Here is a 15,428-nt window from a genome sequence, read left to right as displayed (position 1 = left end):
CCTACACTTTAGGCCAGTGTCTGACAGCCTCTGGGTTCTCTCTGACACTGTTCCATCCCAGGCCCTACCCCATTATGTCCAGTCCCTACAGGGCTCCACCTAGCTTTGCCCATTGCTCCTCTCAGGGTGTGATGTGGTGCCCCACCCCTTTTCCTGGATGGATGTGGTCCTGCTCAGGTACATCTAGGGTCCTAAAGAGTGGGGCCTCACCTCCGCCGAGGAGTAGCCAGAGGAGGAATATCTGGACATATCAAAGTCGTCATCGCTGATGGTGGAAGAAAAGACAGAGAAGTGATTCCCTGATATTAAATGGAAAACTCCCTGTACCCCACCCCATCAGTCCATACCTCCCCTCCCCCACACTTCCAAGTAAAGAGCAGATCTAAATAAAAGATTGTGCCCGCTGTACAAATGCCCAGCTCCCCTAGCCCTGCCCTTCTAAATGAAACTGCCCCCTGTAACCTTCTAAACGCCTGTTACATGCCTCACCCCGATTCCGCTCACCTCTTTTCTAGGCTCAAATCCCCCTGACTTGTTGGGTTTCCCCAAAGTTCAAGTGTAGCCAGGTGCATTGCCAGCAGCAGGGCTCCTCCCTTAGAAGGAGCAGGATGTTGGACATTAAATCAGGGCCCAGTCAAGGGGCAGCAATTGCATCAGTCGTCTCAGGACAGCATCAGACTGTGCCAGTCCCCTTTTCCTCTCTCTGCTCCTTTCCTACTGCCAGATAAAAAAAATTCCATCCCCGAGGGATTCATCCTTGGAGAGCTCCTGGCTGTCTGAGGAACACCCATATCCCAATTCTGACAATATAGCAAGTGTGGCTCATATAGCCCACTTATACGTTCATAAAGGTTCCTGTGGCTTGCCCGGCTGCCCCAGCATCCCTGTACACACCTGTCCGTGTCAAGGGCTACCAGTGGCTTCTCATCTGGGCTCTGGTCAAGCGAGGAGTAGCCTTTATTGGGGACGACAAGCCTGGGTAGAAAATTTAGGGGATTGGATTGGCAACTGGAGCACATAGCCTGGTGAGGACCTGTATCGGGCCCTGACCCACCACTTCCCCCTGCCCCTTGGATCCTGTTGAGACTCTCCTCTCACAAAGGAGCTGGGCCTGAGGAGGGAGGGAAGAAGGAGAGGCATAGGACCAGTGGAAATAGATGTTGACTGACGGGGTCTGGGTGGGGTAGGGGAACCTCTACCTTGTCCGGGCCATGACATTGTTCTTCTTGGGTTGCTGGTTGACGGGGCTACCCATGCTGCCATTCTTCAGGGAGCCCTTCCGGGCCAGCTCCCGCTGCTTCTCTGCAGGAGAACATGGGAAGGAAGCTGTGTCCTGCTCCCAGGGCCACCCTACCTTACTGCTCAGGACTGACTGGGCTAGGCCTCCGCTGTGAAACCCCTTGCTTCTCTAGGAACCGAGGCAGGGATTCCAGGATAACCCTGGTTCTTGGTGGAGACAGTACTTGGTCCTGTACAACCTGAGGCAGATAGTAAGAGGCAATAGGAAGAGGATGACCCCTGTCTTCCAGAAGCTGTACTCTTATGGGGGGCAGTTAGTGTATACTCGACTCCAGAGAAAGGCTGGGGAAGGAGTGAGGAAGCAGAAGGATGGAGAAGTCAGGGTTCCTTGGATGTGATACTGTGAGCCAGAGAGAGGAGGGTATTCTAGGAAGGAGGGACAGCATATACAAAAACACATATATAAGTAAGCAAAATAAGTATGGATCCAGACGGGATGGAGGGGTGAAGCTGGAGGGAGGTCAAATATTAGACAAATAGGATATGTTTATTCAGTCATTCATTTATTTACCATTCACCATTATGTCTTAGGTCCTGTGTTAAGGGGTTGGGGGCTCCCTCTGGTTATAGACTCAGAGCTTGAAGGCCTTGAATGCCAGACAAAGGAACTTGGGATTAATGCAGAAGCCAAAGGAGCTACTGAAGTTGTGGTGTGGGAGGAGAAGAATGGGGCTGGCAGGGTAAAGAGCAAGAGGCTGGGGAGCTGCTACTCTTGTGCTAGCCTTTGAGTTCTCCAAGGCTTTAGAGTCTACCAGATCTGTGGGGCTGGCTACCAGGAGACCCACTGTCTGGTATGTGGCAGTGTTACCAGTAGCAAGTAGCTGCCTGGGCTCTAGAGGGGGCCTGTCTCCCCTTTCCTACTCATTTTAAGCCCAGATGTGGGAAAAGGGACTGCTGGGTGGAGATAGATGCTAGGAGAAAGCTTTCATAAAATAACCACTAGCTCCAGAAAGGCATGATGGAATGGGACTTTCCAGCTACTGTGATTCTGAAATTTCCCCTGACCTCCATGTCTCTTAGTTTCTCATCTCTCAGTCTCTGACCCTCTGTCTTTGCCACTGCTCCTCCTCTGACTCCAGTATTTTCCAGCTTTTTTCCAGGGGGCAGCAGCTGCCATTACCATTCTAAGACTCTAGGGGGTGCAATTTGCCTGAAAGTTCCCAGTGGTGATTTTCCTTGGTGCAACTGGGACAAGGTTCTGAGATTTCATGAGGAGCTTTGGTGGTAATGTAACGAGGAGGAAAGAAAGCATTATTTCAAAAGCATGTTGGAATTGTTTGAAATAGTGAAAAAAATGCAAACAATAAACTGGCAAAACCAAACTTTGGACTACTATGCAACCATTTAAAAGTGTGAAGTCATTCTTTATAAATTGACATTGCCAGGGGCTCCAAGGCATTAAATGGAAAACAAAAACAAAAACATTTTCAGAAAATGTGTACAGTATGATACTCCTTATGCTAAAATATAAAATAAAACAAGAAAAACTAAGAAAAGCTTAAAATGGTTATCCCTGGGGAGGAGAATATGGTAGAGGGAGGAATAGAAAGTTACACTTGTTAAAATACTTGTATTGTTAAACAATAACAAATAAAACTGGCTGTGGTTTGAGTCTGGTGTCTTGGGAAGATGAACAAATCCACTGAGAGAACTGCTCTCTTGTTTAGAAAAACAGCCTGAGGAGATCCCTGGATGTGGTCTGGAATGAGAGAAGCAAGATAAACACAAAACAAAACAAAACAAAACAAAACAAAACAAAAACACCCCCCCTCCACATACACCACAAGAAAAGAAAAAACAAAACAGAAAAACTGAATAAAAGAATAGGATTCTGTGAAGAGGAGCTCCAGCAGCTACAGAAGGAAAAGGTTTTACAACAGATGGAAAAAGGATCCAAAGAGGAGGGGTCTAGTATTTAGTGGGCAGTCAGAGTCTGAGAAGAAAATGGCCAAGAGGGTCGCAGGGATGGCAGAGGAGTTTTGAAGGACAGTCATGAGTTATATTTAATTGTAACTGTTTCCTGGATGCACTGTGCTGTAATTCTTCATGAAACCAAAATTTAGTAAGTCTGGTATATGCGGCGGCCTTTGGTGAGTGAAATCTTGACCCTGAAGGGAGAAGGGCAATGTCTGGCAGAGGGTGAAGTGAGAAAAGCAGCTGTGGGAGCTATGGGCAGCGGCTGGGAGCCAAGTGGCTTTAAAGAAGCACGCAGCTCCCGACTGACTTTGGAATGGGCGTGAAAAAACCCCCCAAAGGAAAGGTGTCCCTGGAAAGGGGGTGGGGAGATATTTGGGCTTACTAAAAAACCAAAGGAAAGCTCCTCAAAACAAAAGCCAACCAGTCCCTGAGATCTCTAGATGGGTGAGGAAGGAATAGGGAGAGGATCTCAGCTTCTAGGTTTGGGGATCCTTTCTGCCCCTCAAACAGAATGACTGACACCTACCTCTAAGGCAGTTTCCTTCAAGCCTGGCCCAGTGTTTGATGGGACTTCCAACCCTCTCTCTGGGGTTCCATGGTTTTATCCCTGAAGATATCCCCTGGAACACCTGGACTCTTCTTGGCCTCAGAAAGGCTTCCTAGAGCTTTGGGTCCTGCAGAGAACTATAACTTCCCTCTTTGCCTTGCAGGAGATAGGGTGTCTGGCAGTGCCTATGACTTGGTGGCTTGCATCTTGCGATCATCTACTCTGGGTTGGTTTATTTGTGCCACCTCACTGCAGACCCAGCCCAGAGTACCTTGTCTACTCCCCACATTTCCCTCACCCCCCAGACACACTCACCCAGCTTCACTTGGAGCGGGGATGGTTTGTAATTCATGGCTACTGACTCACCCTCCCGGGCGTCACAGTCCCCGTCTGAGATGGAGGCGGCGGCTGGGTCCTGTGAGGAGAAAGCAGAGACAGAAGGTTATTAGGTAGTGAATATATGGGGGTGCTCTCAGTCCTGAAGCTGATCTTCCCACCAGTCATCTGGGGACACTCCCCCCGAGCAGTATACAGGCCACTCAAAGACAGAAGGGCAGACCCATACATGCTGGACGAAGACCCTGAACTGGGTAAAAGAGCTGCAGATCTCAGCCCCACTTGCACCCACCTGGGTGTCTGTCTTCAAAGGCCTGTGTGAGCCAGTCTCCCCCCAGAAAGCCTACTGTGTGATTCCTTAAATACATAGGATCTCCTTGTCCAACCTCCCAAGTTGCCCTGTTCCTCAGGGGCCTTCCTATATATACTTGTTTGGAAAGGTCATTCTAGTTTCCTGTGAGTTTAAGTCTGGATTAAGGTCAGAGTAGATGCTCCCTAAGACAGGGTTCTCCTTCTGCTTCCCCTAGAACTGGACGGGCCCTTTCACTGGATCCAGAGAACTAACTGGCCAAGCCAGACCAGACTTCAAGACTATAGCCAATGGACAAAAGAGTTCTCATGAGAACTTCTTCATTTCACAGATGAATCCTAAAGAGTGTCACCTGAAAGGTTGGCTGGGTATGGTAAGTGAGAACATGAATAATGGCAAATCACCTGGGGAACAGTTAGTCCTGTGCTACTCAGTAATCAGGCACCACTGTTTCCTCCAAAATACTCCAAGCCTCTGCTACAAGGCCCAGGGCACTGGTCCACCTTACTGTAGTCAGTTGGAAGGGGCTGCAGTCATGCACATTGTCCCTGAGAAACTGATGACCAAGCACTGACACGGGCATGGCCACTCTAGGCATCTGCCTAGGATTAAAGAATGGTAAATCCAAGCTCTGAGAACTGCAGAGTAGACTCAAGGCTGTGTCTGTTCTGCCTCTGGAGGTGCATACAGCAGACAGACTCATAGAATGCTTCAGAATTGGCCCCACAGTGTCAGGCCAGGGATCTGAGTGACCCAGCAAGGGAAGGGGATAAAACCATTATGGTGGCTTCTGTTCCCTTTAGAATGAGGCAGTGGGGATGAAAACATGCTTGCCATTAAGGGGAAAGGAAAAAGTCTAGAATATTTGGAGGGAAGTCCTGGCCTTGCCTGTGTTCCTTCAGGCCATCCAGAGTACAAGACCCTGGGTGGGCTCTGTTGCCACAGTGGTTTGTGGGTTCCTGAGGGTAAAACCTGGGCCCTTGTCCTCTGCTCTGAACCACACCCCTTGGCTGGGACTGTAGGGGGCATGTCTCAGAACAAGTGGGGTGCTGCAGTGCCCCAGTGCATCTTGGGCAGCTTCCCATGCTGCAATCCTCTCCAATCCTTTATTCTCTGCCTCCTTGTCTCAGTTCCTCCCGAGAGACTCCTAATGGATAGCATTTGTCCCATGCAGACCTGGGCCCTTACATGACTCTCTGTGGCCAAAACAGCCTTGAGGTGCTACCTGTGGGGCACATTAAGACCTGATAGCTGGGGTCTGGCTTTCCCCTTCGGCCACAGGTAGGACTCACTCCCAAAGCAGCTTGAGGGATGACTTCTCAGAGGGTAAAGCCCATAAACATGCCTGTGGGATCCTACCAGGGAAGCACTGACACCTTTCCAATTTCCTTAGTCACATTACTTTTTCTGTAGCATTTCTCAGATGTCACACATACCATATCCATTTGGATATGGTTTCCTCTTCTGGCTTTGAGGACGCGGTGATCCTTGGCTCATGTTACCTCTTTAACCATCATTTTTTACTCCTCCCACGGCCCTTTGTGTCTTCAGCAGGTTCTGGCCCTCAGCCCATCTCTCCCCTTGGAGAGCCCTGATGTCTCCTACAGTTTAGAGTAACATTTTTACCGTGGTGACTTCTAAATCTATGGCCTTCCCAATCATGCATCTTCTCTAGAACCCTCCACCCCATCCATCCATGTAAGCCTCACTGTCCTTTCCCTGGGGGCGATTGTAAACACACAAGCTCCTCAGGCATTTGGGGCTAACCCTTCCCTCCTCGGCACAGATGAGTTCATCAGAGTTGCTTCTCAGTCTGGAGGTACTGGGTGGAAATGGTAACATGAGCCGGAAACTATGCAGGAAGAATACGGTCTGAGTGGGGGCTGGGAAGCTGTTGAGCAATTCTGGTCACAAGGACCCACATTTGGTCCTCAATGCCACTGGGCAGGTCTTGGTGGCTTTTGGTCCCTGAGAGAAACTGCCAGTTCCTGTGGGTCATAAGCCAGTGTGCAGAGCCCCAGGTTTGAGAAGTCCCATGCAAAGCCCACAATTTAGCATCTCCCCTGTCACTGTCCATGATAGAAGACCATCTTAATGGCAACAACAAAGATCTCTGGCACTGTGCCTAAAAATTCAAGTCTTTACTGTGGGCTTCCTGTATGTCTTCCCTGAGAGACACAGCCAATGCACCATGACCATCGCATGGAAATGTAATCAGGTTAAATGTGAAATATTCATGAATGTTAAGTATCAGAGAGAATCCAAGCACAGGGAAACGTCTGGCTCCACGAAATCAGGGAGAATTTAAAATGTCCCCCAAGGACATCTGACAGGAGTTAGCTAGATCCGGGAACTAGAGTGGGGATTAGCAAGATTAAACACTCAGTAGAGACAGACATTGAAATGCATCTCTAACAGCAACCCATGTTTCTGCAACCCTTCAAACAAATTCTCCACAGACTGCAGAAATGATTAATAACCCAGTCGCAGTGTTTATGGGACAGGATATATAGGCTAATGGCCAGTCAAAGCCAATATAATTAGACGAAGGCAAAAGTGCCAGAAGAATCCTTGGAGTTGGTCTGGTCCAGTGATTTTCATTAAACTGTGTTCCCTGAACCCTGTGCCTTGGAAGGGGCTGAGTGCAAGAGGGAAGCAATAGTAGTGAGACTGGAGATCCTCTTTTATTTCACTTATACACCAACCTTTCTACAAAATTTTGGTTGGAGAAAGGATTTTGTTGCAACTACGACAATAACAACAAAACAAAAATCCATTGATTTGAGGTGCCTGGCTGGGTTAGTCAGTAGAGTGAGTGATTCTTGATCTTGGGGTTATGAGTTTGAGCCCCACGCTGGGTGTAAACATTACTTAAAAATAAAATCTTTTTTTTTTAAAGGTTTTATTTATTTATTTGTCAGAGAGAGTGAGCACAGGCAGACAGAGAGGCAGGCAAAGGCAGAGGGAGAAGCAGGCTCCCTGCTGAGCAAACAACCCGATGTGGGACTCGATCCCAGGACGCCGGGATCATGACCTGAGCCAAAGGCAGCTGCTTAACCAACTGAGCAACCCAGATATCCCAAAAATAAAATCTTAAAAAAAAAAATCCATTGATTTAATCCAATCTGATCCTTTAAAAATGTTTTATTTTGAAATTATTAAACTTACACAAAAGCAAGAGAAAATAATGTAGTGAGATCCTGGGTACTTATCATCAGCTTCAACAAATTCAATTTTTTTTTATTTATTTTTTTAATTTTTTAAAAAGATTTTATTTATTTATTTGATAGAGATCACAAGTAGGCAGAGAGGCAGGCAAAGAGAGAGGAGGAAGCAGGCTCCCCGCTAAGCAGAGAGCCCGATGCGGGGCTCGATCCCAGGATCCTGGGATCATGACCTGGGATCATGATCAGGACCCTGAGCTGAAGGCAGAGGCTTTAATCCACTGAGCCACCCAGGCACCCCAACCCATTTTTTAAAAAGTAAATCTTGTCCCCTCCATTTATTAGCTGTGTAATCTGAGTTTCTGTTTCCTTATCTGTAAAATGGGATGCATTTTAATACCTACATGAAAGGTTCTTGTGAGGCTAATATAAGTCAATAGCTATGAGTACTTTCTAGTACATATTAAGCAATATATCTGTGCTAGTTATAAAGGTATTAATAGAGGTTCCTTAAGGCCCACACAATCATGGACATTATGTCCTGGGAGTGACTTGCCCACAGCTACAGCCCTGGTATCACACAGGTTGGGGCCTGTATCATGTAGGGATGTATCTGTGGAAAAGGTACTCCCTCCACGGGGTGAGGAGGAGCCTGACCAAGGGGCATTCTGCCTCCCTTCTCTCCTTACTCCTATACACAGTATTTCCTTCATTTATTTATCAGTGACAAGCCTGGGGGTCATAAAGATAGAAAAAAAGTCCCGTCATTAAGGAGTTCCCAGTAATTAACAACAGTGTCAAAAAACCAGATGAGTCCCAGAAGATAAATACAGTACTTAGAAATAAGGAAGTCATAAGTGGCCTCAAAAAATACAGTATTAGTTGAAGAGTAGGAACAGAATACAGATTACAGAAGATTTAGGAGGGAAGACGAAAACAGAAAGTAGAAACAGTTAACGTAGATATTCTTTCAAGGAGCCAGACTGAGAAGAAATTCTAACTGTAAGGAACTTTGGAGTCGAAAAATTTCTTTGGTCCTACAGAACGCTTGGACAATGTCCTAGACTGAGGCAAAAGAAGCCAGGTAGAAAAAGGAGATGTTTAATAGGGCATGGTCCTGGAGGATTCAAGAGGAGATGGAAACAGAGCCTTGGGCCAGAGAAGTAAGGTTCCCTACTGAAATGGAAGGGGGGTAAAGATGAGTGGGGGATGCAGAGAACATGGAAGCAGAAAGATAGGTGGAAAGTTAAAGGAGTTTATTCCTAAATACCTTGTAAGGCAAAGGAAGAAGTTGAGTACTAAGAGTGTGGGGGGGAAAGAGGTACTTGGTGACTGGCCAGAAGAGTAAGGAGATTAGACTGGATGGGCTTCTAAACTACAAATCCTTATCTTTTACCTAGGAGCCCTTGATGTTGTGACCAGGATGAAAACAAAAACAAAAACAAAAAAACCCCGCTCTCCGTGGTGCTGAACAATTTTGCCTTGCCTTGTGGACTGAACATGAATGATCAGGAGACATGATTCAGTTTTAGCTTTCCCACAAGAAAGGTAACCTCTGTCCTTACCTCCAAGGACTAATTCTCAGAAAAACAGAAATTTAAATGGATTCAGAATGAAGTATGAAGAGGCAAAGTGTTTGTACCAACATTATCTAAGCTTTCTTCGCCAAACACCGAATTTTCCTCTAGGTTTATGAGGGAGTTGGCAGAGGCAGTTCTGAATTGCAAAAGGCTACCTCTGGAACAGTCCTGTCTGTACCCTGTTCAGTTCCCTTGGGTGGAAGCAGGAAGCAGGGCAAACTTAGAGCAGGAACAGAGCCAGGAATAAAGATAACACTGATACAGAAACAGGAGAACAGGGAAGACCTGGAGCTCAGGCCACTCTCTGACACGTGGGTACAGCAAGATAAGGCATCAAAGACCAACTCTTGTTTCTGTCACAATTTGTCCTGAGGTCAGCTCAGAAACTACCTGGGGTCTCCTATTTTCAAGGTTATGCCACTACCCAAAATGTCTCTTGCCAGTGGGTAGAAATAAAGAGGTTTAGATACCATATTTTAGAGAGAGATACAGAAAATACAACTCAATGTCTTTATTTCCAATGTCCATGGCTGGGCAGAAACCTAATCTCCCATCTAAGAATATTCAGTAGCAACGTAGGCATTGGCTAGACCTCTCTATTTCCCTGCCGATGGCTGTTTATTCAGCCTAAAAGGCATTCCCATCTGTTTCTGACTCCACACCTCAACATGAGAATCATGTAACCAATAAAAGCTCTTTTGGTATGACCTGAAGTCCTGAGTCCTATTTCCTAAGTATGAGTTTTGGGCAGCTCCCACCTTAACTCCCCATCTCCCTTTCTCCAGGAGCTGCCTGCATTACCAGGCAATTGCGTAGGACTTCTATCTTTTGGGGACCTAATAAGACCTTTATGGGGCCCGCTTATGAAGAAGGACAAATACCTTTCACAAGTGTAAGGTCTTTGGGGGAAGATCAAGGAAACATAAGAGAGACCATCTTTCCAAATGCTGCTAGTGGCTTTTACAAAGAGGGGAAGAGGACTGAAAAAAAAAATCTATGAAGCCTAAATTTTCCAAGAGGGGCAGAAGATCCTGCCTAGTTCAGAGAGGCCTCTCTTATTAGTCTAAATCTCCTTAATCTCCTAGGTTTTTCATCAAAGAAGGCTCAATTCAAATAAAGCCAATACACTGAGTGTCCACTCTCTTTCCATCTCTGGAGTAGTCTACTGGTGGTTGCATGCAAAGCAAGAAAGTATTCTTTCTTTATACACACCACAATTCTGCAGAGGCATTTGGGGGCAAAGTAAATTAACCACAAAGAAGGAGAAAAGATTTATATGCTATAGCTAGACAGTGAGAACTCAAATTGGTCCTGTGATTAACTGAAAATTTTCTGTCTCCTTAAACAGCTTGATGGAATTCATTCCCAAAACAAGCACCACCAGGCTTTAGTATCTTTGTAGTGGCTGCTGTTGGGAGAACAAAAATGCAGAAGTGTTCTGCTGACCCCAGGCCTAATAACAACCATAGCCATGACAAGTTTAATAGATTTTTCTTAAAAAAAAAAAAAAAGAATTTATTTATTTATTTGAGCGAGAAGAGAGGGAGAGCACATGCAAGAAAGCACGAGCTGGGGGAAGGGGTCAGGGAGAGGGAGAAGCAGGCTCCCTGTTGAGCAGGGAGCCCAATATAGGTCTCGACCCCAGGACCCTGAGATCATGACCTGAGCTGAAGGCAGATGCCTAACAGACTGAGCCACCCAGGTGCCCTTGGATTTTTCTATTATAAAATAATGCATGCTAAAATTTTTAAAAATTCATCTTTAGTTTCACTACCTCGGGACAAGCTCTGTTAATGTTCTAGTGTATTTAAGTCTTGTGTGTATAGCATAGTAGTAGCACTTGGATTTCCCTCTCTAGGAGCTGGTGTCTCTCTTCATGATTACAGGGTGCGCTCCATGTACCATGTTGGTTCAGTGTGGTCCCATTTTGCTTGAATCAGATGGAGCCAAACAGAGTTTCCCCCAGAATATGAAGGAGGACTAAGAGGAGATGTAAAGCTCAAGACTGTAGGTTAGGTACCAGAGAAAGCCACTGGGCAGGGAGACAAGAATAAAGCTGATGTTCAGAAAGAAGCAGACACAAGAGATAACACAAAGTCCTTCCTAGACTCTGGTTCCAGAACTTGCTCTACCCTTCTAAGGCTTGAAGGGAACACCTGTCCTTGAATACTATGAGAAATCCTAGTGTCCTTATAGCTAGTTTCTTTTTTAACTTACAATAGCTTGAGTTGAAATTTGTTACTATAACCAGAGTGCCAACTAATACACATACCAGAACAACATTAAAAGAAAAACAAACTGGGGTGCCTGGATGGCTCAGTTGGTCAGGCATCCGCCTTCAACTCGGGTCATGATCTCAGGGTCCTGAGACTGATCTCTGTGTGTGGCTCCCTGCTGCTCCCTCTCCCTCTGTTCCTCCCCCCATTCCTCCTCTCTCACTTACTCTCTCAAATAAATAAATAAAAATAAACAAAAAAAACCTGTATCTTATATTATTAATTTTTATTTTTATTTTTTGAGAGAGACAGAGAGAGAATATAAGTGGAGGGGCAGAGGGAGAGGAAGAGAGAGAATCTTAAGCAGGCTCATGACCCCAAGATCAAAACTTGATCCAAAATCAAGAGTTGGATGGTTAACTGACTGAGCCACCCAGGCACCCCTTATATTCTGGAGTTTTAAAAATCAGTAATAGAATATAATCAACTCTCCATATTTTTATATGGTTTTTGAAATCATTAGTTTAATGGCTGCATAATATCCATAGAGGGGATGTACAATAACTTTTTTTTTGGTACAATAACTTTTTAACCATTCACTTATTTTGGACATTCAGGTTGCTTGTAATTTTTCACTATTATAAATAGCGCTATGATGAAATCCATATGTATTTGCATTTAAAATAAAAGATTTTATCTTATACACTTTAGAGAGAGAGAGAGAGAGAGTACGAGTAGAGGGAGGGGCAAAGGGAGAGGAAGAGAGAGAATCTCAAGCAGACTCTGTACTGAGTGTGGAGCCTGATGTGGGGCTCAATCCTATGACCCCAGGATCATGATCTGAGCCAAAACCAAGTCAGAAGCAAAACAGACTGAGCCACCCAGGTGCCCCTAGGATAATTTCTTTTCTTTTCTTTTTAAATATTTTATTTATTTATTTGACAGAGAGAGATTACAAGTAGGCAGAGAGAGAGAGGAGGAAGCATGCTCCCTGCTGAGCAGAGAGCCCGATGTGGGACTCGATCCCAGGACCCCGAGATCATGACCTGAGCTGAAGGCAGCGGCTTAACCCACTGAGCCACCCAGGTGCCCCTGCCTAGGATAATTTCTTAAAGTAGAAGTATAAGGTCAAAAAGCAGGAGTGCTTTTAAGATTCTTGATACATATTCCCAAACTGCTTTCCCAAAGGATTATTCCAATTTACAATGCCTCCAGTCATGACTGAGGGTTATAGCTGGTTTTTAATATTTTATTTCTCACTGTGTGCCAGGGGATTTCAGGTCATCACATCTATCCATCATCTTGCAAGAGAACTGTGCCTCCTTATTTATCTGATGGCCTCTGGGAAATCCTCTTTCAAAGAAAAGATTTCCCTCTGGGCATCACCTGCTAGAAAAAATATGCCTGACTTGAGGCCACCAATTAAGAACAAAAGAAGAGAAGACTTTGTTACACTGAAGTTTGGGAAAAATTCTAAATGGGGACAGTACTGCCTGGTGTCTGGCCACCATGCTTCAGCTGGTCCTTGACCCGTGCTAGCACATCAGCTGTGGGATCCGTGACTAATGCAGAGCCAGGACGCAAACTTCACAGAATGAGTATCCCTTGCTTTCAGACCTGGGATAGGAGGAGTCCAGAACCAAAATGGTTCTGGAGTTATCCCAGTGAGAGTGGAAGCTACTACTCCCTTGTCCATTACTTAGTTTTCAAAAATAGCTACTCAGGGGCGTCTGGGTGGCTCAGTCCTTAAGGGTCTGCCTTAGGCTTAGGTCATGATTCCCGGGTCCTGGGATCAAGACCCGTGTCAGGCTCCCTGCTTGGTGGGAAGTCTGCTTCTCCCTCCCCCTGTTTGTGTTCCCTCTCTCACTGTGTCTCTCTTTGTCAAATAAATAAATAAAATCTTTTAAAATATAGCTACTCAGAAACTACTCAGGGGAAAAAAAAGAATGGTGAGAGATATGAAGCTCATACTGGGATGGTAAAGGACTAAATTCATTTTTTTAAATGAGGAGACAAAGGGTCAGTGAGTTTTAAAAAAGATTTAGAATTAAAAATAGAACTTCCCTATAACCCTGTCATTGCACTCCTGGGTATTTACCCCAAAGATACAGATGTCATGAAAAGAAGGGCCATCTGTACCCCAATGTTTATAGCAGCAATGGCCACGGTCGCCAAACTGTGGAAAGAACCAAGATGCCCTTCAACGGACGAATGGATAAGGAAGATGTGGTCCATATACACTATGGAGTATTGTGCCTCCATCAGAAAGGATGAGTACCCAACTTTTGTAGCAACATGGACAGGACTCGAAGAGATTATGCTGAGTGAAATAAGTCAAGCAGAGAGAGTCAATTATCATATGGTTTCACTTATTTGTGGAGCATAACAAATATCATGGAGGACAAGGGGTGTTAGAGAGGAGAAGGGAGTTGGGGTAAATTGGAAGAAGAGGTGAATCATGAGAGACTACGGACTCTGAAAAACAATCTGAGGGGTTTGAAGTGGCAGGGGGGTGGGAGGTTGGGGTATCAGGTGCTGGGTATTATAGAGGGCACGGATTGCATGGAGCACTGGGTGTGGTGAAAAAATAATGAATACTGTTTTTATGAAAATAAATAAATTAAAAAAAAAAAGATTTAGAATACTACTCTGCTTCCTTTATGGTATGGATTGCCTGTCCCAGATTGATGTTCTATTATTCATTCCCATTCCTACTCACCTGGAACCCTATGACTAAAAAAGCCTTTCTTTGGGAGATAGGACAAATACATCAACTCAGGGACACCCACTGTAGCAGCTGTGTCTTGAGGGAAGCCTAGGGGACATAAAGGCCTAGGGGACAAGCCTCATAACCCAAGAGGCAGAAGCCAGAGCCAGGAATTAAGGAACCTTAGTTCTTCTGGGAGACCTGGCCTGGCCCAGCCCCTGTGACTTTCATCCCTATCCTTAAGTTTGTACCCTGAACCAGATGTTCAAGAGTCTTCTGCCTTATTTTGGACTAGCTAGAGACACAGGTCTTGGCCGATACAGTCTTGTGACCTAGAGGGTTTCCGAGCTCCCTATCCTGCCTACCTCCCTTGGCCCCCATTTCCACCTCTATAGAGAAGACTATCTCACTTAATGGCAAAAGGGGTGAAGGCATAAAGTTCTTTAAAAATAGATCAACAATGGTTAAAATGGCAAATTTTACATTATGAAAAAAAGGTAAGAAAATACTGGTAGGGCCTGAGACAGAAGGAGAAAATGTGTGAGGGTGGGCAGTGGATAGAAGGCAGTCCCTTCTCTCTCTTTATTTTCTTTATTCTCTTTCTTTTTTGTTTCAGTTTCAGCTAACACAGACTTTGGAGATGAAGCCTATGAGAGGAGGGAGAAATTATTCTAAGATCAAGGGAGCTGGAGGGGTCAAGGGATGCTGGGTTGGGTTTCTGGGGTCCTTCTGCTTATGTAGGGCCCAGAGGAGGGCAAGAAGGGAACAAGATATTGGGCTAACAAAGCTTTAGGAATCATGTCCGAAGGATCTTTCAGTTTCCTTCCAGGATATGAATTCTAGTATCCCAAGGTAAGGACGGAAGTACAGAACACTGAGGAAAGAGCCTGCCCAGGAATCAATAGAGGGCATTTGGTTGGAGAGTCCTTGAGATGGTCCTTCAGCCCCACACATGGTAGGAAGTTGATGCAGGAAAAATGCCAACAAACATTAACATTTGGTCTAGGCCAGACTGACTTGTGGATCTTCACCTAGATCTTGGCCCCAAATCTCACTGGAGAGTTTTTGGTAAGTTTCAATCACTCAAGGGCCTGAGCCTGTCCTGCACTGGTTCATGAATCTTTTGGACTCCTTATTTTCCAAGAAAACAAAGTAATAATCTGGCAGTCTATGGGATGTCTTCACACAATTGCCATTTCTGATTCTTCTCCTCTGGACATGGAAGAGTAAAAGCTACCTGTTTGCAATGAACAATGGACTCAGAGGGCTGGTATCAAACAGCTTCTCCCTTCTGTGTAATTTCCTACCTCTTCCTCACCTTTCAGCCTCTTCTAACTCTTCAACCTTCATTA

The 15,428-nt window shown here is 45.4% G+C and overlaps 1 protein-coding gene across 6 annotated transcripts in view; it reads right to left on the bottom strand.

The window, feature by feature from the left end:
- FAM219A (family with sequence similarity 219 member A) overlaps positions 1-15,428 on the bottom strand; it is a 55,067-nt gene that overhangs the window by 3,196 nt on the left and 36,443 nt on the right. For 3 of the 6 annotated variants that reach the window (XM_059411469.1, XM_059411470.1, XM_059411468.1), the window contains exons 2-5: positions 4,130-4,178; positions 1,200-1,302; positions 895-975; positions 211-265 (exon numbers count right to left, since the gene is read on the bottom strand). In XM_059411469.1, coding sequence (XP_059267452.1) covers positions 211-265; positions 895-975; positions 1,200-1,302; positions 4,130-4,178 — 288 coding nt within the window. Of the gene's footprint in view, positions 1-210; positions 266-894; positions 976-1,199; positions 1,303-4,078; positions 4,179-15,428 lie in introns of all 6 variants that reach the window. The other 3 variants (XM_059411464.1, XM_059411465.1, XM_059411466.1) reach the window with 1 other exon arrangement.

The sequence above is a fragment of the Mustela nigripes genome, chromosome 9, assembly GCF_022355385.1.
Source record: "Mustela nigripes isolate SB6536 chromosome 9, MUSNIG.SB6536, whole genome shotgun sequence".
NCBI lineage: Eukaryota > Metazoa > Chordata > Mammalia > Carnivora > Mustelidae > Mustela > Mustela nigripes.
Note: the sequence above shows the minus strand (reverse complement) of the source record. Positions and strands in the feature narration are given on the sequence as shown.